Genomic DNA, 22174 nt, shown 5'->3' on the forward strand with positions numbered 1-22174 from the left:
ATCATTCTTCCCTCGAATAACGACTGGGGTAACATGTATCTTTTGAACTTATGCAACTGAACTCAGAATAAGACTCTAAGCTGCCTAAGTACCTCGATGGAGAGGATCAAGTCATGTCGTAATTCAGAATGGGTGGATTTTTTATATTTTATTTTTATTTTTTTATGTCCTAACTTTTGCCTAGGCCGTCTCTTTCGAGGTTTTTCGACCTAGCAGACTTTTGTTTTTGGGCCATACATAATTTATACTCTTACTGGCCAGGAGTAACATGCAGTTTATGCTCTTGCGTTAAGGAGAGTAGTAACTTGCAGTTTAAGCTTGTATTTTAGGGATCTTTGCGACTTGAAGATTTTGCTCAAATATGAAGAGATTCATGACGTGCAGTTTAGGCTCGTACATCTAGGAGCATTGCAATTTGAAGATTTAGCTTACAATTTGAAGTTCCGCTCGAATTTCTAAAGCTTCATTACTTAAAGATTTAGCTCACAGTTGAAGAGCTTTGCAGCTTGAACAGTTTGCTTGAATTTGAAGAGCTTTACAACTTGAAAACTTTACTCAAATTTTAAAAGCCTTGCGTCTTAAAGTTTGGCTCTAATTTGAAAAGTTTTACGACTTGAAGTCTTTGCTTTATTTTGAAGAGCTTTGGAGTTGAGTCTTTGCTCGAATTTGAAGAGATTTGCAACTTGAAGACTTTGCTCGAATTTTAACCTCTTAAAGTTTGGCTCTAATTTGAAAAGCTCTGCAACTTGAAGTCTTTGCTCGACTTTGAAGAGCTTTCGACTAGAGTCTTTGCTCGAATTTGAAGAGCTTTGCAACTTGAAGACTTTACTCGAACCTGAAGAGCTTTACGTCTTAAAGATTTAGTTCAAAATCGGGGAGCTTCATGACATATAATATAGACTCATGTGCCAAAAAGCATTATAACTTGCAATTTAGGCCGTGTGTTGAGGAGCATTATAACTTGCAGTTTAGGCTCGTGCATTAAGGAACGTTTCAACAGGCATAGACTCTTCAGCTTCATCTTCGGATGAATACTTTCCCCCATTCTCAGCATCCTCTACTTCTATTTCATAATGAGGCTCAAAGCCAGGAAACCTTAGATCTCCACTTATAGCCATACTCAATTTCATATCATGTGCACGAGTTGCTAGTTCTTCAAATATTTTGGACTTTATGCCTTGTAAGATATAACAAAGACTCTAATTCATGCCTTGAATACACATTTTAATGCCAGAAGTTTCGCTAAGGTGATCTTTGCAGTTGAGGCTTAAGCTCCTCTAGTGGTTGATGAAGTCAATAACTGGCTCATCCTCTCCTTGATGAGTGTTTGTAAGTTCGATCATGCTTATGATGCGTCTTGTGCTATAGAAACGATTAAGAAACTCTTGCTCCAACTGCTCCCAACTATCGATAGAACCAGGTTCGAGATCTGTATACCAATCGAATGCATTACCTTTGAGAGAACGAACAAACTGTTCGACAAGATGATTACCATAAGTCCCAGCGTTGTTGCATGTCTTGACGAAATGCGCCACATATTGCTTGAGATTTCCTTTTCCATCAAATTGTTAAAGCTTTGGAGGTTGATATCCAGTGGGCATCTTCAAGTTATCAATCCGTTATGTGTATGACTTTGCATATGCGAGGGAAGATTTAATCAGAAGATCAATTTTATCTTCAATTGTCCCCATGATGAAGTCCTTCAATTAATCAACATGAATTAAACCTTTTGAAGAAACTTGGATCTCTTTGACCACGATCGCTTGCCTCGTAGCGGATTCTCCCCCTACTTTATCTTTGAAAGCTCCACAGGTTCTTGAATTGATTTTGCTTCTGCTAAGCTCTCCATCTCACTTGCTAACTTTTCGAGGCGAGTATCTTGATCTTCCATATACTTGGTCAACTTCTCAAGTGCTTTGGTCAAATTTGTAAGTTGTTCTAATAGCATCCTAGGAAGCTCAACTCTACTCAAGGACAAGGATGAAACTTTGGAATCTCAAAGAGGGCCTTTAACAAGATGTCAAGCTAAAGAGTTGCAAAAACAAGGTCATTGGACTTCAAGTGCAAATAAAGAAGTTGTTAATTGGGAGAAAGAGCTCAAGTATAAAGGATATGAATTGGCTAGGTATTACAATTGTTTTATGGCCCAAATTTATGTCCAAGAAGAGGAGTACTAGATTCCAAGAGACATCCTTTGAAGAAGGTCCTAATCAGCCCATTTTTGGACCATTTTGGCACCTAAAATGTGTCCAAACTTGCAGCCTAATAAGTCTTACATGAAGTCACGATTTTATAACATAAAAAGGACTTACTTGATGTCAAAGAAGGGTACAATAGTCATGCTAGAAGTTGAGTACAAGTTGGTACCAAGTTGCTTGCAAATTTCCTTCAAGATTTTCAAGATTTCCAAGTCAAAGATTGATTTTTGACTTTCAAGATCATATCCCAAGGTAGTTGGATAGTTTGTCCAAAGTAGAAGGACTTTATTTATTTTTCAAAGATTTCTAAGATTTCCAAGATTGGACTTTCAAGATCATATCCTAAGGTAGTTGGACATTTTGTCCAAAGTAATTAGGACTTTTTGTCAAAAGTAGTTAGGACTTTCTTTCTTTGTTTTGGTAGAGTTAAGTGACTCCCTCTCTATATAAAGGGGTGTCTTCTTTATTTTTAGGGAATATTATGATGGACAATATCAATAAAGAAATGTGAGAAATTTTCTTGCACTCTTGTGTGTGGTTACTCTTGGATTTATTCTTCAACCTTCAAGAATCAACTTAAGGTGATAAGATTAAACCATTTTCGAAATCTTAGATCACTTCTAGGTATTCAATAAAGGTGATAAGTTTATGCTTATTGTTGTTGTTGTTATTCTAAAGAGTCGGATTTCACCATTTTTCGAAATCTTAGATCACTTCTAGGTATTCAAGGAAGGTGATAAGTTTAGGGTTATTGTTGTTCTTGTTATTCTAAAGGGTCGGGTTTCACAATCTATCTCTTGTTTTTAATTCTCTACCAAAGACGATTAGTTCTTCGTTAGCTAATTGTTGTTGCTAAGATTCAACTTTAAGAATAGACTTCCTGAATTCAAGAAACTCTTTCTTTTATTCAATCTATCTTTAATTTTCGTCTTTTTCGTTTCTTTATTTTCTTTTAGCTTCCGCATATTTTTTTTGATTTTCTCTAGTACTTCTTGAATCCCCTATCGTGTTGTTATCATGTTCTTCCATGGTCGAATTGTTAGATCTTGTTCTTGAACTTTGGAAAAGAAGAGATGCGAGGTAGAGATCGTCCCACTAGGTATGCCATAATTTGTAGACAATAAATTGCGTCGAAAAAATAATCGAGATCGAAAAATATTGTAACAATCATAGTATTTGATTTCAAATATTTGAGTGTTACAATCCCTATGATTCCTCTGATTCTACTTTTCCAATATAAATTCAAGGGCCTTTGAGCTTGAGCTTGAATTTGTTTTATCCGTCGCGAATGCTTTGATTGTTGCCATGAATATCAAGAACAAGTAGCCTTGATCTTGAACGCCTTGTATTTAATTTGACTTCGTTCTTGATCTTGAATACTTAAAATTTGTGTTGAAGTGCTTGAATGCTTGAACATTTGCAGTTTGCAGAGAATTGTGGCCTTTGATCCACAAGCTCCCTTGTGTCTTTTTGTTATAACTTATGGTGTCTTTTCTGAGTTATGAAGACCACTATTTATAGTTGTGGTAGGGAAGAGTTATGATAAGAACAAACTCTTTTCAACCAATTAGATTGAAGAGTGACAAGACCACATTTGATTGGCTAGAACATGTCACTTGCATATGTGGTGCAGTTTCATTGGCCTTTTAATTCGACTTGGCATGCCTTGTCATTTTGACACGTGGCATGATCCCATTGACTCTTCCGTTTGACTTGCCGTGCCACGTCATTTGACACGTGTCACCAATCTGGGCCTCTAGGAAGATGACATCTTGGGCTTAATGAAATGAGATCATCATTTGTAGCCCAATTAAATGGGCTAGCCCAATAGATGCAGGCTTATTTATTTAATTCAAATAAATTGGACTTATATAACTAATCCAATTATATTAGTCCAATAAATTTATTTGAACTAATATATCTTAAATTTAAAGCATAGTCCAAAGTATTTTCTTTGTGAGTATGATTGACATTATTTCTACTTTGTAGCTGCAGGTACACATTTTATTAATATATTGTGCTAAAAGGATTACAAAGATCAAACGTTAAAGATATTGGAAAAGAAGAAATTTAGGAGCAATTTGAAAATTTAAAAAGAAGTTGGGGGAAAGAAAGAATATGCTCGTTAGCCTAGACAGTGACAACTCATTTATATTTTGCGTTCTTTCTACTTGAGCAACCAAGCTCTATAAACTATTAAAATAAAATCATATGCTCATAATTACCTACGTACTGGTTGCTATATTAGAATATTAGAATTAACAAAACAACAAAACACTCTCATGCTTACTAGTTGTAAAATATTACTAACATTTATATTTTGTTCAGAGATCTACTCGTGACAATCTTGGATTGTCAGTAAAGTAATAACCATGCACGAGCTGACTAGTTTTCGGACTGATCATCAAGGGCTGCCCGAGAAAATTGGTGGCCTAAAGCCACTTTTTAATCTGGGGGCTTTCAGCAAAAATCAATTCAAAAGTTGTTAATAATTTCTTTTATAAATAATTTAATCTCTCCTAAGATATTGTTGATCTTGAATAATAGAACCAAATAACTTGATATTGAAATAATTTTTGATGTTCTAATATATTTGTTGAAATAATTGAAACCTGAGAAAAAAGAAGGAAAAAAAAAGAATGCGCAATATAGTTTTATTAAACAATACTCTTCAACTCTTGTTTTTTTAGAAAAAATAAATTTTTTTTCTTTCAACAGAGAACAATATAACTATCGAAAACTTAAGTTTTTTTGCAGAAACAAATTGATAAGAAAGATAAAAAATAAGACTTGAACTATTGAAGATACCAAAAAACAGATTTTAAAAATTTATTACACGTTTTTAGTGAGAAATATAAAAGGAGAATAATAATATCGGTACCTCACTAATGATGTCAATCGTAAAATTTAAATAATAAAAAGTTTTATATTCGCGACAAGGCTTTAAGGAGAGTGATTCTCTTTCTCCAATTTTTTTCTCAAACATCTACACCAGTACTAAACTAAAAGTTACTTTTACCTTTTATAAAATATTTTACTTTTTTATTTTAAAATACCTAATATATTTAGACCTTATCTCTAAAGATTGTTATTAGATGAGATGTATATGATCCAATTTACCTTAATTAGATATATTGAGTTCGAGCCCTCATACAATTTTGTTAAAATGTGTTCTCTTTTCTACTAGGCCTTACGCGGTACGAATCGTAATTAGTCGGGATTTCAATACAAATATAAGTAGGAAACAAAAAGAAAAATTTGGGGCCCCAAAAATTGGGGGCCTAAAGCCCTTGCTTTAGTGGCTTGACCTTTGGGTCGCCCCTGTTGGTCATTCAAAAATAGCCAGCGTTTGTCAAGTCATTGAAAAATAATCACTATTTTGCTACAACAGTGACCGGTCTAGCATAATATCTAGAGTTCGGTGCACCTGTGTATGAACTTCCAGCATATTATGTTGGAACTCTAACACACGGAAAGTTTCAACATAATATACTGGAGATTCGAGCACTTGTGTATGAACTTCCAGCATATTATACTAGACCAGTATACTTTACTGGAACTCCAGTATATTATGCTGGAGTTTTAGTGTACTTATGTTGGAACTCCATCATATTATGCTGGAGTTTTAGTGTACTTATGTTGGAACTCCAGTATAATATGTTGGAGTTCAAGTATACTTATGCTGGAACTTCAGCATAATATACTGGCGTATTTTTCGGGTTTTGACAGTGTTTTCGCTCAGATTTATCTTTACATGAAAAGTGGCTAAATTTCGATTACTTTTGAAAGCGTGACTATTTTTGAATGACCACTTGTAAATCTGGTTATTTTTGAATTTCTCCCCAAAGGATGTGGTGCAATGGATGAGACTGCTCTTCCGGTCTCGGGTTCGAGGCCTGGGTATGAAAAAATCCTTGGTAGGGAGCGCTTCCTCCCGAATGGAGTCCTACGCGGCACAAATATAGTCGAGCTTTAATGCGGGTACCGAATATCACGTGGGAAACCAAAAAAAAAAAATAACCATGTGATGATTTTATTTAGAAGCTACATCAATATTTGTTTTCTTATTCTCTTTTCTATATTGTCTTAATCTTTAGTGTTGATGTTATGTTTTGTGCACTAACGACATAAAGAATTCATATTATTAAATAATTTAACTTATAAGAACAAGTAATTTTCCCTATCAAGTCTAATATGACTTTTCAAAAAATAGAATGATAATTTGAAAGGCGAATCCATGACTTCAAATCCAGAATTCTACCATATTCCTTCTCGATTTAGCGGGTTCGAAATCTATTATTTATATTTAATCATTTAATTTTTCAACATATTTATAAAATTTAAGACAAAATTACTAAATTTAAATAAACCATAGCTCGTTGATTACATTCGCCCTTGAATAACCTGCTACAACCAATTGGACAAATTATATATGTATTAAAAAAAAATTATCGTATCAACGTACATAACTTAGTAGGCGTTTGGACATAACAATTGTAATTTTTGAAAAAAAAGTAGTAACTGGAGTTAAATTGAAAAATGATATTTGAAATTATGTTTGGACATACATTTCACTTAAAAAAATATTGCAGTTTTGTGATTGGGATTTTTTTTTTTTTTTTGAAAAATTCTACCAAATCCCTTAGCGTGCCAAAATCACTTTTTGATTTTTGGAAAACCCATTTTCGAAAACTCTCCAAAAACTTGCAAACTTTCGTTGACAAATACGATTTTAAGAAAAAAATCGAAAAAGAAAATCGATGATGTCCTTGAACTCTTACTACTATTCCTACAGACTCACTCATGTCACTAAAAAAATTAAAAAAGAGGAAAGAAGACGGCCTTTCTCCTGTCACCGAAAAAGCCTTTATTATTTCGACCGTTAAGTATTTTAAAGTCGAAAACCTCCCCCCTTTCTTTTTCTTTTTTATGGAAAGAAAGAAATTGAATACTTTACCCCTTTTGACTTTCACGTCCACATCAGAAAAAGGGTGTATCATCAATCAGACCGTTCTCAAGTGCCACAATAGCCGAGAGATCTCATTAGATCAACGGTCAGGATCTGTCGACCGTTACCACTGACAACACCTTTCAATCTCACAATTTCAAATTTAAGGATGTCTCCTTTCTTCTCTTTCTTCCAACAACACAAACCCCTCTTTTTCTCTTTGCTCCTCAGATGGGTTTTTTCTTCTTGTCTTAATTCTCCAAACAAATTTTCTTGAAAATTTCTCATTTCTCATAGCTGAAAGAAACTCATCTTGAAAATCAAAGCAAAATGGGGGTTGATGATTCTCCTTCTTCTTCATCTCCAGTGACAATTACAGTGACTTCATCTCCAACTGGAGGAGGATGCCATGGTTTAACTAGTCCGGTTCGACGCCATTCTTTATCGACTAACCCCAATTCACCTCTTAGTGGGAAAAAATTCAGGGGTTCCTCTGGTGGAAGATATCTCTCTATGTCTAAAGAGAGCACTGATGAATTTGTAGCTTATACTGTTCATATTCCACCAACCCCAGATAATCGAACCGTTACAAATTCTCAAAATAGCCCTATTGGAAGTAGAAAAAGTTATAGGAATGAACATCCTAGTGAAGGGTATATTAAAGATACAATCTTTACTGGAGGGTTTAATTCTGCGACTAAAGCACATGTTAGGAAGAGATCAGAGGATGAACCTATGGTTATGAAGTGTAAAAACATGTGTCAAATGGAAGGTTGTGATGAGAAAAAAGCTGAAGCTAAGTGTGATTGTGGGTACAAAATTTGTAGAGAGTGTTATTTGGATTGTGTGGGAATAGGTGGAGGTTGCTGTCCTGGTTGTAAAGAGGCTTATAAGGGTATTAGTGATGATGATGAAAGTGATGAAGAGCCGAAATCGGAAGCTAAAGATCAGGCATACCCATTGCCTTCAAAGGGAGGAGGAGGAGGAAGAGGGCGAATGGAGAAGAATTTTTCACTAGTGCAGTCATTCAAGAATCAAAATCATGATTTTGATCATTCAAGATGGCTATTTGAGACTAAAGGGACTTATGGTTATGGAAATGCTTTGTGGCCTTCTGATGGCTATGAATTTGGGAGGGGTATTGATAGATCTACAAATCCTCCAGATTTTAGTAACAGAGGAAATAGACCTTTGACTAGGAAAGTTGGGATTTCAGCTGCAATTATCAGTCCATACAGGTAATCATTGAACTTTCATCTTTGTTTCCTGTATCCAAATGTTTTGCTGCTTGGTTCAATAGTTATGTGCTTATGTTCATAATTTTCTTGGGTTTAGAATTCCTTTGCTGAATAACTGGAACAACATAAAATAACCTTACATGCCCTTTTGTTGTGTCCCATTTGACCATTGATGTTGTACATGAAATAAATAAACAGAAGTGTTATATCTAATAGCTTAACTTTGAGTTGAAATGGTCCACACAATTCGAAGTAGTATATCCTCATTTCAAGTCTAATTGCATCTACTTGGCCAAGAAAAAAGAATCATATCCACTCGTGAGGGGTCATGTTTAGACACAGTATAAATAAGCCAAGTGTTGTGGGGTAGAGGGACAAACCCATTATTCTGGATGTCGCACTTGGTCCTAAGGGTTGGCCCTAGACGGATTTCTCGTTCATAAAAAAAATATGAACAAAATTATCCTCTTTAAATAGCTTAATCATTTAGTTGAGGCATGTTTAGACAATAACATGTTGAAAAGTAATAACAGAAGAGAGTTATTTGCTGATTGACTAACTTTTTATGTCAAATAATAAAGTACTGTATGAATCAGTTTCATAATTTGAATTTGATGTATGAGTGTGAATATATGTAGGTTGCTCATGGTTCTTCGCCTTGGTGCACTGGCTTGTTTCTTAACATGGAGGATTTCTCATCCAAATCATGATGCAATGTGGTTGTGGATAATGTCGGTAGTGTGTGAAGTTTGGTTTGCAATATCTTGGCTTCTTGATCAGTTGCCAAAGCTCTGTCCTGTTAAAAGAATCACTGACCTTTCTGTTTTAAAAGAAAGATTTGAAAGTTCAGGACCAAACCTTCGGAATCCAAAGGGATTGTCTGATTTGCCAGGCATTGATGTGTTTGTTTCAACTGCTGATGCAGAAAAAGAACCACCCCTTGTTACTGCAAACACAATCCTTTCCATTCTTGCTGTTGATTATCCTGTTGAAAAGGTCGCGTGTTACTTGTCGGACGATGGAGGTTCTTTAGTCACATTTGAAGCTCTTGCAGAAGCTGCTAGCTTTGCAAAAATATGGGTTCCCTTCTGTAAAAAACACAACATAGAACCTAGAAATCCTGAGGCATACTTTGGGCAAAAGCGCGATCCATTGAAAAACAAAGTCAAACTTGATTTTGTTAGGGACAGAAGAAGGGTGAAGAGAGAATATGATGAATTCAAGGTGAGGATAAATGCATTACCAGAGTCAATAAGGCGACGATCAGATGCTTATAACACCCAACAGGAGATAAGGGCTAAGAGAAAACAAGCTGAACTTGGAGAGGATCTCTCTGAACCAATCAAGGTTCCTAAAGCTACTTGGATGTCTGATGGGACCCACTGGCACGGTACTTGGTCATCAGCAGAAGAAGGACATTCTAGGGGCGATCACGAGGGTATCATACAGGTAATGTTCTTTGTCTTTCAAGTTCTCTTGTTTGATGTGGAAGTTTTTACTTCAACTCTTTTGCTGAGTTCCTGAACTTTGTTTGTTGCAGATCATGTTGGTTCCCCCAAATGCAGAGCCACTTTATGGGAATGAAGTAGATGAAAAGAACATGATAGACACAACAAATGTCGATGTAAGAATGCCAATGCTAGTTTATGTTTCCAGAGAAAAGAGACCTGGTTTTGATCACAACAAGAAAGCTGGAGCCATGAATTCTTTAGTTCGAGCCAGTGCAATTATGTCAAATGGTGCATTCATTCTCAATCTTGATTGTGATCATTACATCTATAACTCATTGGCTCTGAGAGAGGGAATGTGCTTTATGCTTGACAAAGGTGGTGATAGGATCTGTTATGTTCAGTTCCCTCAGAGGTTTGAGGGTGTTGATCCAAATGATCGATATGCAAACCACAATACAGTTTTCTTTGATGTTAGCATGAGAGCATTGGATGGTTTGCAAGGTCCAATGTATGTAGGAACAGGCTGCATTTTTCGGAGAATTGCTCTTTATGGGTTTAGTCCACCAAGAGCAACCGAACACCACGGATGGTTTGGTAGCAGAAAGACTAGAAAGCTTCTGAGGAAACCGAATATACAAAAGGATCAAGAGGATGATGAGATGTTTTTACCAATGATTGGGAATAAAGATGATGAGGAGGAAGTAAGCAGAACCTTGCTTACAAAACAGTTTGGAAACTCTACTCCACTTGTTGACTCAATAGCTGTAGCTGAATTTGGAGGAAGGCTGCTCCATGAGTTGCGAGGCAAAGGTTGTCAGGGAAGGCCAGCTGGTTCTCTTGCTGTACAGCGCGAGCCATTGGATGCTTCAGCACTTGCCGAGGCAGTGGGTGTCATAAGTTGCTATTACGAGGATAAAACCGAGTGGGGGAAAAGAGTCGGATGGATATATGGTTCGATCACAGAAGACGTCGTGACAGGTTACAGGATGCACAATAGGGGTTGGAGGTCAATTTATTGTGTCACAAAAAGAGATGCATTTAGAGGGACAGCACCAATCAATCTGACAGATAGGCTTATCCAAGTTCTTCGATGGGCAACAGGTTCGGTTGAAATCTTCTTTTCTCGCAACAATGCTCTATTTGCAAGTCCAAGAATGAAGTTTCTGCAGAGGGTGGCATATTTCAATGTGGGAATGTATCCCTTCACTTCAGTTTTCCTCCTTGTCTATTGTGTCTTGCCTGCACTTTCACTCTTCTCTGGAAAATTCATTGTGCAGTCCCTCAACATCACCTTTTTGGTGTTCTTGCTCGCGATCACAATCACCCTTTGCATGCTTGCTATCCTTGAAATCAAATGGTCAGGAATTACTCTTGAAGATTGGTGGAGGAATGAACAGTTTTGGTTGATTGGTGGAACAAGTGCACATCCTGCTGCTGTGATACAAGGACTATTGAAAGTTATAGCAGGAGTTGACATCTCATTCACATTAACATCAAAATCTGCTGCACCCGACGACGGAGAAGATGAATTTGCTGAGCTTTACGAGTTTCGTTGGACGGTCCTAATGATTCCACCAATCACAATCATATTGCTTAACATGATTGCTATTGCAGTGGGAACATTCAGGACTGTGTACAGTCCTTTCCCACAATGGAGCAAGCTTTTAGGAGGTGTATTCTTCAGTTTTTGGGTGTTGTCTCATCTCTATCCTTTTGCAAAAGGTTTAATGGGGAGAAGGGGAAAGGTTCCTACCATTGTCTTCTTATGGTCTGCTCTCATCTGCATTGTCGTCTCGTTGCTCGCTGTTTATGTATACCCCCCTTCAGGACATCAGGACTTGTCAAGTTTTCAGTTCCCTTGAGTTTTTGTACATGGGTTGTTGTTGTTGTGTTGTCCACCTCGGCAGCTCAGTTAAGCTCACATTCTTAAGAGTATGAAGTTTCTCCACTTCATCTCACTCACTGTCTAATGTTCATTTTTCTCTTTTAAGATCTATGTTACATATGAAAGTTTATTCTTTTTAAGATGTCTATCGTTTTCTTTTGTTTAAATGGACAAGCATGTTATCATTGAGGACTAAGGCCTGTTGTTGTTGTTGTTGTTGAGCTTATGTAAGATTCCATATTCATAATTCTTGATCTTAAGTGTGCAGCTTGACATCACTACCTGAGCCCACTTCAACCACACTTCCAAAATAGGTATGCAAACCACATTAAAAAAGGGAAAATGAATATAGTAAACTGCAGAACACAACCCACACGAATAACCTGCCAAGGTTCTTTCTCCACTTAGGCTGAGTATTCTAGAACAATCTTTATGGTTTTGCATTATCTGCGACTAATCTAATTACCATCGCTTAATCATTTTATTTAATTAGTGAAGATAATGCTGTCAAACTCAGACTTCACCTGGCAGTGTCAGTTGCAATCAGTTCTGAACCAATAATAATAGAGAGGAAAATAATTTGAAAACTGCACCGAAAAGGAAGTTGGAAGAATGCATATTCATAACATTAAAAATCAGAGCTGAGCAAAATCTTTAATGCTCATTGGTAATAGAAATATCGTCATTATACCTTTTCGGTTTCATTTTTATATAAAACAGTGTTAAAAGAATTATTTTTTTTAATATTTGAAAACTTTTAATTAAAGTCGATATTCTTATAATAATAGAAATATCGTCACATATTTAAAATTATCTTTGATACATGTAAAAGTTTTTTCTTTTCAAGGGTATTTCCAAACCCTGCACCATTGTTTTACACCAAAATAGTGCAAATTAACTCCAACCAATTACATTATTTTTTACACCAGAAAAAAATATTCTTTTTATATTATTCTCTTTCTTCTATATTATATTTTTTTATTTCATAAACAAATCCTTTCATATTCCTTTCTTATATAACCATTTAATATAAAATTATTTTATACCATAAATTTTTAAATAATAGAAACTGTAAGCAAATATTATATATTATACAAATTAATAGATATATAATTAAATAAATGAAATTATTTATAAGATATAATTAAATAAATATTACATTATGTAAGATATTTAATTTCTACATAAATATTCAACTTACAGGATTAGTATGTTACTCCCATAAAACTCTATTGATGCATTACGAAATGCAAAATGAGCATCTTTGTCCTTAATTTTTTTTTGTGTCGAGCTAAAAATTGTTCAAATCGGTAATTTTCATCTACTACCATTTCTACTAATGAAGTTGGACCTTTCCAAGCATCTTGAATTGGTTATATGTTTTTTTGATGGTTACATATTTTTATGCAATTATTACATAAATAACTTACAATTTTATATAAAAATAATATATGCGGAAATTAATTTATAAACATTATACACCAAAATAAAATATAAAATTAATATTATAAAGATATTACACAAAAAGTATAAGTAATTACAAAATTTATAATATGTTAAATTAAAAGTATAGTAAAAGATAATAATAATAAAATATTGATGAATGATAATGGTATTGATGAATAGTGTTAACATCAAAATAGTGTAAGAAATAGTGCTAAGTTGGAGCACCAAAATACCAAATTTTACACTAAAATAACGTTCGACGTCAAAAATGGTGTGTAAGCTTCCTTCGTAGTCTAGCGGAAAGAGGCAACAGGTAATATGTGGATTATGTGCGTGTCATGGCTTCGAACTCTGCCACGACTAAAAACTTATGGGGGTAGTGTTTAAGTGAAGAAAATTAAAGCGACATAGTTCATTATCAATCCCTCGGAATTGTCCATTATTTAAAAAGATATTTATTTCAATAGAGTCACTCCATTAGTATAGCTGGCAAGAGATGCCAATGAAGCTGGCCACGTGTGATGCCAGGGCAAAAGGAATTGGTCCCCCTCGTCCCCATACTTTGGACACTTCACACGCAACAATATCCATACGGGTCCCTCGTTAGATGTCACACTGATGTGTTATCTCTCAACTATTACGACAAAAGACTTGTAGTATCATATCCACTAAATATAGTTAGAGTTATCGCTTAATAAACCTTGATGTTTATCAGAACACACAGTCTGGTGATCTGTGTAGAAATAAACATGAAACTTGAAGAAGCTCCAACTTTTTATTTAACAAGTTAAACAATATTGCCATTAATCTGAAATTAAACTTAGTTGATCAATGAAGCGATTCTTACAGTTTTCAGGAGTTCAAAGAAGAGAACATTGTTATATAAAGCAATTCCGCTCACCCGTTCATAAAATACCTAAGTGGGAAAGGGAATAAAAGGAGGCGGCAAAGTTAAGGGGAAGGAGAGCTTCACAATTCACATACAGATCTTTTCACTCGTGGTTTCTGTATGGAGCCCAAAGAATAGAAATATTTTTAGTATGAAACACTTCCCTTTTAAGTACGTCATATGCAACATGAATCTGGATAAATTGGTCTAAGAGGAGTTTCACAAGAAATCAAAGTGTTCGCAACTTAATTCAAAAGAAGCCCGTGCACTTGGCACCTACCGTCACGGCTTCCTTGGATTTACCCAGCAAAAACTGCCGAAGCCGGCACCGAATAGGTCTCTCTCTCTCCTTTGGATTTATTTGTGAACGACAACCCAAATTTTACAGTACGACTTCTACTATTTTGCTAGTCCTCAAACTTAACAACAACACACATTTCTATCATTTAATTAATGTCCTCCACCTTTCTACTTTTTCTCTTAGGTGCACTCCACTACTGTCCATCCAACAATTGATGTCTTCCTTGCAAATTTTAGTTTATTCCTTCTTTACACTCCCTCTCATAGATATTCGTCTCACAAAGTGGACCGCATAACCCGCTGGCCAGCAACACTCACACAATAATTTTCCCGTCGCTACCACCGTTATCTTAGCATCCCATGTGCCACAATCTTTAGCTAAAGGTCACTCCCACTATGTTTACAATAATCCCAAAAAGTGTCATCACTATCCCTCCCATCCACGGCTCACATAATGCATTTTTTAGTAACAGGAACTATCGCGCACAGCTCGACTACTTCACGGAGTACTTGATCCTTCTCCCACCAAAAAAAATACTACAATTCTTCCCAGAAATGCAAAGGAATCATTATTCTGTCATTGTGAGAAATAACTATGATCTTCCATAGTTCATCGCGATTAATCTAGGTCACACCTCCGGGTGCAATATTGCATTCCTTTTCCCCTACTTACATTGCTTCAAATTCCCTTCCTCTCTTATACAAAAAGTCATGTTATGTTGGTATTTTGCTAATAAAAAACAAGAATCATTGATCAAAACCAAGCTGTTTCATACCATCTCCCTATTACATACATTAACGAAAGTAGGCTGCATGCACATGGTCCATGTTCTAAATTATACATAGCCCCAAATACAATATAATTAACAATACATTGAAAATTTTAAAATGAAAGAGTTTGAAAACAGCAAATTTCGCATTTAACGTGAGAGCGCTGGTAATCCTACAACCTACAACCTAACATTCATTTGTCAAGATCTCCCATTTATTTAACTTTTTGGATGGATGTGTTATAAGTACAATTCTTTAATAATAGCATACTTCAAAAGAAAGCATCGAATAGATAAGAGCTCCAACATCTTTTCCAGTTACTAGTAGTATATTTCATCTACTACCACTAGATTAGTATTATCCAACACTAACTTAAGTAGAACAAAAAAAAGAAAAAAGTGTAATGCATACAAATTTATAGTATAGTATTTCTGTCATTTAATTATTTATAGGCCACTCATTAAGTGTCGGTCATTTATCTAGCGGACTTCACAGCAGATATACCCTACTTGCTACCGTACCTGCAATCTTAGAGCTTCCAAATACTAATTAAAAGTATAAAATTAAGCACAACCACCAAATTTAATGTAATTGAAATCAAATGGAGCAAGAGTGGCCTGATTGAGCTCAATATCATCTGTAATCCCTTTTTATTTCAAGCTGCACGAATAATAGAATAGAATACAAATCGTCTCTTCTGGTAATCATAATGTTCATATGTTAAATCAAAATATAAAAGAAGGAACAAAATTTGAACGAAATAAATTGAGTAGAAAATGAAAAAAATTAGAGAAGTTAAAAATCCCTAATAAAATGAACCAAATAAAAAAAAAGTTACTGGAGGAATTTACCGGCACAAATTCACGTCGAGAATCCATACAAATCGTAGGGTGCCCATAGAGAATCAAGCGGACACGGTTTTTTTGAGTCGAGCCGGAGCCACGGTTTTCCCGAACCGCTCCAGTGAAGTAGGCTCACCGGACCAGGATGCAAGTCACGGCAACTTCCCTTCACATTATCGCCGCCTAACCCGTGCTGGTTCCACCTGTGCTCTATCGGCGCCACGTGTCCTGCGAACACCAACATTAGCGGCGGTAGTGAACCCAGCTCATAGATCCGATTCGTCTTCTGGATATCCATCCATTTCTCTATCCGTTTTGTGTACCCGACCCGCCTCCATTTCTTCAGATCTATAACCATAACCCCAGTATTAAAGTAACACGGTCTCCTGCCGTTAAACGTGCCGGAAAATCTCGGCTCCGACCAAAACGACGCCGTGAAATACTTCGTGAAATTGGCATGACAATATTCCGGGGCTCCGATAGTTTTTTTCCCCAAACTCGTACTCCACAACTTAGAAATATCATCCACAACAACAAGATCCGAATCCAAGTAAATAACTCTATTGACACAGGGTTCTAGAAGATCCGCCAAGTAATTTCTAGCATAGTTTAACGGCTGTTCAAGCGCTTGTCTAACGGAAGTGGAGATAATATTTCGGACTCGGTCCGGGTCAAAGTAATATACCTTGAATTTTAATTCAGGGAATGTGGATCGAACTAGGGTTTCGAGGTTTGTTTCAGAGACCAGAAAGTGGAAGAATACACTCTCGGGACAGCTAGAATGTTGTAGAATTGAATGCACAGCGGCTATTGAACCACGAAGGTACTCGATATCGAGAGTAATTGCAACATGAACAAGTGAAGGATCGCAAACACCATTAGTCCCCAATATATTGGAGGTGCTGCATTCAGCGGCATTCCGGAATACAGGGGATTTACGGAAGGAGAAGCGATTAGGGGGAGCAATTTGACTGGGAAATCGGAGATAGGAATCGATGTGAGAGGATCTAATAGCTTCAGCAGGTGGAAATGATTGTAAGGATGGGGAAAGAACAATCATTACCATTGCTGCGGCGATAAAGCCTGAAAATTTCGTGACCCAGAACATTTTTACAGTGTAGTAAAAGCCTCTTTTCCTTTTCTTCTTCTTCGTGTCGTAATGACTGCTCAGGCTCAGCAGTGAAGGAATTGAGGAAAGGATGAATGCTAGGGTTCTTCTAAGGTCCGCCACAGCTAAAAATCCAATCTTGGAAGATGGGCTTTTTCTTTTTTTAACCTTATTTGGGTTCTTTGCTTTGTTTTTTTCTCTAATGGCATACCGTGAAAACGAAGCGAACTTGGAATGGAGGGAAGGTAGAGAGAGGAGAATCCATGCGTTGGTCGCTCTGTGGCGACGTGCGTTGCAGTCTGCTTTCTCTCTACTCTTTTCTCTTTCTCTCTCTCTCTCTATTTGGGAGAGAAGGTGAAAGCAAAGAGGCAGGGTCACACAGCTCAAGTAGAGAGAGAGAATGAGAATAGAGGGAGAAAAAGGGGAATTTTAGGTTGTTATTAGGGAAGAGGGTTTTCAATTAAGCTCTCTCTTTATTTTTTTGACCTATTTTTTTTCTTTTTCTTTTTGCTCTTTTGGGCTACAGCAATACATATTTATGAAAAAAGAATTTGGTGTTTAGTCTTCTCTAGAAGTGATCAAATGGTCTTATTTGTCTCACTGTTTTATTTTGTTCGCTGAGTATTCTTATTTAAAAGTCAACCACTATGCATAAATTACATGGTGAAACTAATCAGCCTATATTGAATGTGTAAAATTCTTCATACTGTCTGTGAATACAAATTAAATTATTTATATCCTCCTCCACATATAATCTGATTTGAGAGTGTAAATAATACATTGAAAATATTACTAATATTTTTCACTTCTGAATGTGCTTCTTACCCCAAGCTTAACTATAAGGAGTTTGAAGTGGCTCAATAGGCATGATTTGATGTGAATAAAGATAGTAGTCTTACTAGATAATTTAAAAACAAGGCAAATACCAATTTTAGTCTGGGGCCGAAATTATTTATATTCGATAGCCGTAAAAAATTTATAAATTTAAATATTATACAATATATATATATATATATATATATATATATATATATATATATATATATATATATATATATATATATATATATATATATATATATATATATACACACACACACAAATATACAACAATAACGACAACAACAACAACAACAACAATAAATTTAGTAATTTCTCACAAGTGGGGCCTGAGGAGGGTAAGATGTACGCAGCCTTACCCCTACCCAGAAAGGGCAGAGAAGTTGTTTATGATAGACCCTCGGTTGGAGAACGGATGAAAAAAACAATGACAACAAGCAGAAATAACAACAAGATAAAAAATAAGACTGACGCTAAGAAAGCAGTTGAACTCTAGGTAGTAATCGCAATCTATGATTAAAAAAATATCATGCTAACACTAATGCTAGCGAACTGAGTAAGACAAAGAGAAACGCTCAACTACCTACTAGACTTTTACCCTAATCTTCGACCTCTACACCCTCCTATCTAGGGCCATGTCCTCAGCCAGCTTCAGTTGCGCCATGTCCTCAGTCAACTTCAGTTGCGCCATGTCTCGCTTAATCACCTCTCTTCAAGACTTCTTAGGCCTACCTCTACCCCTCATGATACCCAATAAGGTTAACCTCTCGCACCTTTTAATTGGGGCTTCTATGCTTCTCTTCTTAACATGCCCGAACTATCTCAACCTCGCCTTCCGCATTTTGTCCTCCACAGGGTCCACTCCCAACTTGTCCCGAATAACTTCATTCTTAATCTTATCTAACCTAGTATGCCCACACATCCACCTTAACATACCTCAGCTACTTTCATCTTCTGGATATGAGAGTTCTTGACAGGCCAACATTCCGCTCCATATAGTATAGTCAGTCTAATTAGTAACCTTGTAGAACTTACCTTTAAGTCTCACCGGTACATTCTTATCACACAAGACACCAAAAACGAGCCTCTACTTTATCCATCCTGCTCCGATACGGTATGTGACATCCTTATCAATCTCCCTGTTACCTTGTATTATAGATCCACTGTACTTGAAACTTTCTCTCCTGGGGATAACATGTGTATCACCCATGTCTGCTTCCTGGGTAACTTCGCTAAACTTGCACTCCAAGTACTCCGTCTTGGTTCTGCTTAGCTTGAAACCCTTAGACTCAAGAGTCTGCCTCCAAACCTCCAGTCTATCGTCGATACCTCCTCGAGTCTCATCAATCAGAACTATATCATCAGCAAATAATATACACTACAACACATCCCCTTGAATATGTCGCGTCAGTGCATCCATCGCTAAGGGAAAAAAAGGGGCTAAGGGCTGATCCCTGATGCAACCCCATCACAACCGGAAAGTTTTTTGAGTCTCCTCCCATTGTACTCACCCCTGTCTTAGCTCTATCATACATGTCCTTTATCACTTTAATATAGGCTACATGCATACCTTTAGCCTCTAAACACCTCCACAGAACCTCTCTCAGGACTTTGTCGTATGTTTTTTCTAAGTCAACGAACTCAATTTGGTCCTTCTTCATTGTCTGATACGAACACGGAAACAAAATAACGAGAATGCAAATAAAAGGATAAAAGATAGAATTTCACAAAGAAGGCACAAGTGGACCTTCCAACTTCGAGGCAAAAATGGAGTTTATGTGACTCAACAAAGAAGCTAAAATAACTAAAGGACAATAGAAACAAGAAATTAATAATGAAACTAAAGAGAAAGCACAAATAAATTAGCATGGAATAAAAGAAAGTACACAAAACTAGTTAATCACTAAGTATGAACTCAACCTCTTAGGCCACAACAACCGCAAAATAACTTTGATGATGATTTGGACTATGACGAGCAATATGATGAACTGGTTAGAGTCCAACCAACACTAGCAACATTAGCACAATTTCACCATCAATAATCAAAGAACACACTTGATTTTTAATCTTACACCTTCCATGGAACAAGTTCTCTCTTTGGTTCATATTTTCCATCACTTGTGCACTCAACACTCTCCTAACAACATACAAAGGTAAATTAGGAGTATCATATTCTACTTCATCATCATTGTCCTATACTGCTATATCAATCTCCTCACCAGATGAATGACTTCCGTAGTCATACATCCCGACATGAAACCATACCGGTTCTCGAAAATAGACACACTCCTCCTCACCCTCTCTTCCACCATCCTCTCCCAAACTTTTATCGTATGACTTAGTAGATTGATACCCCTATAGTTATTGCAAATCTAGATATCACCCTTGTTCTTATGCAACGAAAATATCGTACTCCACCTCCATTGTTCAGTTATCCTCTTCGTCCTATAAATGACGTTGAACAACTTATAGCCATTAAAGGCCTACCTTACCCCTGCTCTTCCAAAATTCTACCTAGATTTCGTCTGGCGTGGTCGTTTTACCCCTGCTCATCCTACACATAGCCCCCTCAACCTCCCCAACAGTTATGCACATACAGTACCCAAAGTCCTGATGACTCCCGACGTGCTCCAGATCACCCAACATAATATCCTTATCTCCCCATCTTTCAAGAGTTTATAGAAGTATGACTTTCACCTCCGCCTAATCTGAGCCTCATCCATCAGCACTCTACCCTCCTCGTTTTTATGCACTTTATCTGAGCCTCATCCATGAGCCTTACTTTCTCTCACTTTGGCCAGCCTGTACAGCTTTTTATCCCCACCTCTCTCCCCAAGCTCTTCATACAAACGTCCAAACGCTGCGGACTTAGCCGCAATGACCGCTAACTTTGCCTCATTCTTGGCCTTCCAATACCACTCCAGTTGGCCCACCTCGGCTATGCTCTTTGTTAGTTTTTTATATACAACTTTCTTGGCTTTCACTTTACCTTGGACCTCTTCATTCCACCACCAGTCTCTTTTGTGGCCGCCAGAGAAACCTTTTAAGACCTCTAGCACTTCTCTCACAACTTCTCTAATACAGTCCGCTGTCATGGTCCACATACAACTCGAGTCCCCAATACTCATCCAGGCTCCCATAGCCTGTAACTTCTCCCCTAACACATGAGCTTTGTATTTAGTCAAGGCACCCCACCTAATCCTAGGTAGACCAGACACATCCATCTCTTTCCTTGTCCACATGTCTATTGGCAGTGAAAAAGTGTTACACATGGAATATTGGAATGATGCATGACACGTGGAACAGTGATATAGCGACAAGTGGCATTCTTGATTGATAGAGTTAATTGAGAAGAGAAGGCACGGGAAGAAATGCCCATAAGACGATACAGAAAAGAGAATCGGACCTAACAGTTGACGAAGAATAGATGGGGACGAAATGAATAAAGAATAAAAAGAAGGAAATGTACATGAACCGAAAGTAAATAAGGAAGGGGAATCGAAATAGATATGAGGCATTTATAGCAACAAATACGCCAGTTATAGATACCCGAGATAATGGGAAATCAATATCATTAATGCCCGTAATCAACCCAAATTATGTGGGGAAAATCGTTACTATTGTACATTCCTATATAAGGGCACAAAATTTTATTTGTAAGTACAGATCTGAAGCAATGTTGAAATATACTCTTTACTTTTTTGCTTTCTCGAAACTCTCAATCATGATTTTGCAATTTGTCCATTAATCAATTCATTTTCCATTCTTATTGTTTTCCTTAAATATCATTATAAAATTTGGTTATTAGTAACCCGTTTTCTTTTAAATTTAGATTTTGATCAAGAAACATATTTTGGTTAAATAAATTGGTTCCGTTACCGGGAATCTAATAATCTTTTTACTTTTCAAATTCTCTTTCTGACAAACAACCATGTCAACTGCCAACGACAATAACCAACTAAATCAATAGGAGGGAGGAACCCCACAGATCCCTTTACCACAAGAATGTCCTCAACAGTCTCGAGAGGTAACATCTCAAAGATCAACATCACATACGAATGATCATCAAGGGGACGAGAAGACTGCCAAACAAGACGCATTAAAATAATTAATCGCAGAACACGTGAACAGTGCTCTTCAAGCTTTTGTAAGTGGATTGCTAACTACGCCACCAACTCCTCCTCCAAACAATACCGCAACCATAGAAAACCCACGCTCGGGGCTTGCTAATTCACGAAGCAGGGGAACTCCCAGCGAA

General features: G+C 36.7%; 3 protein-coding genes across 3 annotated transcripts; 1 reads left to right on the plus strand and 2 right to left on the minus strand.

Annotated features, from left to right (window-relative positions):
- The first annotated feature begins 7351 nt into the window (after nt 1-7351).
- On the plus strand, nt 7352-11974 carry LOC104246470 (cellulose synthase-like protein D5). Its single transcript, XM_009802281.2, has 3 exons — nt 7352-8384; nt 9023-9833; nt 9925-11974. Exons 1-3 carry the CDS (start codon nt 7477-7479, stop codon nt 11695-11697), a joined length of 3492 nt encoding a protein of 1163 aa, XP_009800583.1. The 5' UTR covers nt 7352-7476; the 3' UTR covers nt 11698-11974.
- A 3773-nt stretch (nt 11975-15747) lies between these two features.
- LOC104246469 (probable galacturonosyltransferase-like 7) lies at nt 15748-17590 on the minus strand. Its single transcript, XM_009802280.2, has one exon. It carries the CDS (start codon nt 17074-17076, stop codon nt 15988-15990), a length of 1089 nt encoding a protein of 362 aa, XP_009800582.1. The 5' UTR covers nt 17077-17590; the 3' UTR covers nt 15748-15987.
- A 1413-nt stretch (nt 17591-19003) lies between these two features.
- On the minus strand, nt 19004-21158 carry LOC138877679 (uncharacterized). The gene is made up of 4 exons (XM_070157307.1): nt 20709-21158; nt 19991-20053; nt 19428-19580; nt 19004-19294 (listed from the first exon to the last, which is right to left on the minus strand). Exons 1-4 carry the CDS (start codon nt 21156-21158, stop codon nt 19004-19006), a joined length of 957 nt encoding a protein of 318 aa, XP_070013408.1.
- Between the last annotated feature and the right edge of the window lie 1016 nt (nt 21159-22174).

This window comes from Nicotiana sylvestris, chromosome 9 (assembly GCF_000393655.2).
Source record: "Nicotiana sylvestris chromosome 9, ASM39365v2, whole genome shotgun sequence".
Classification (NCBI taxonomy): Eukaryota; Viridiplantae; Streptophyta; class Magnoliopsida; order Solanales; family Solanaceae; genus Nicotiana; species Nicotiana sylvestris.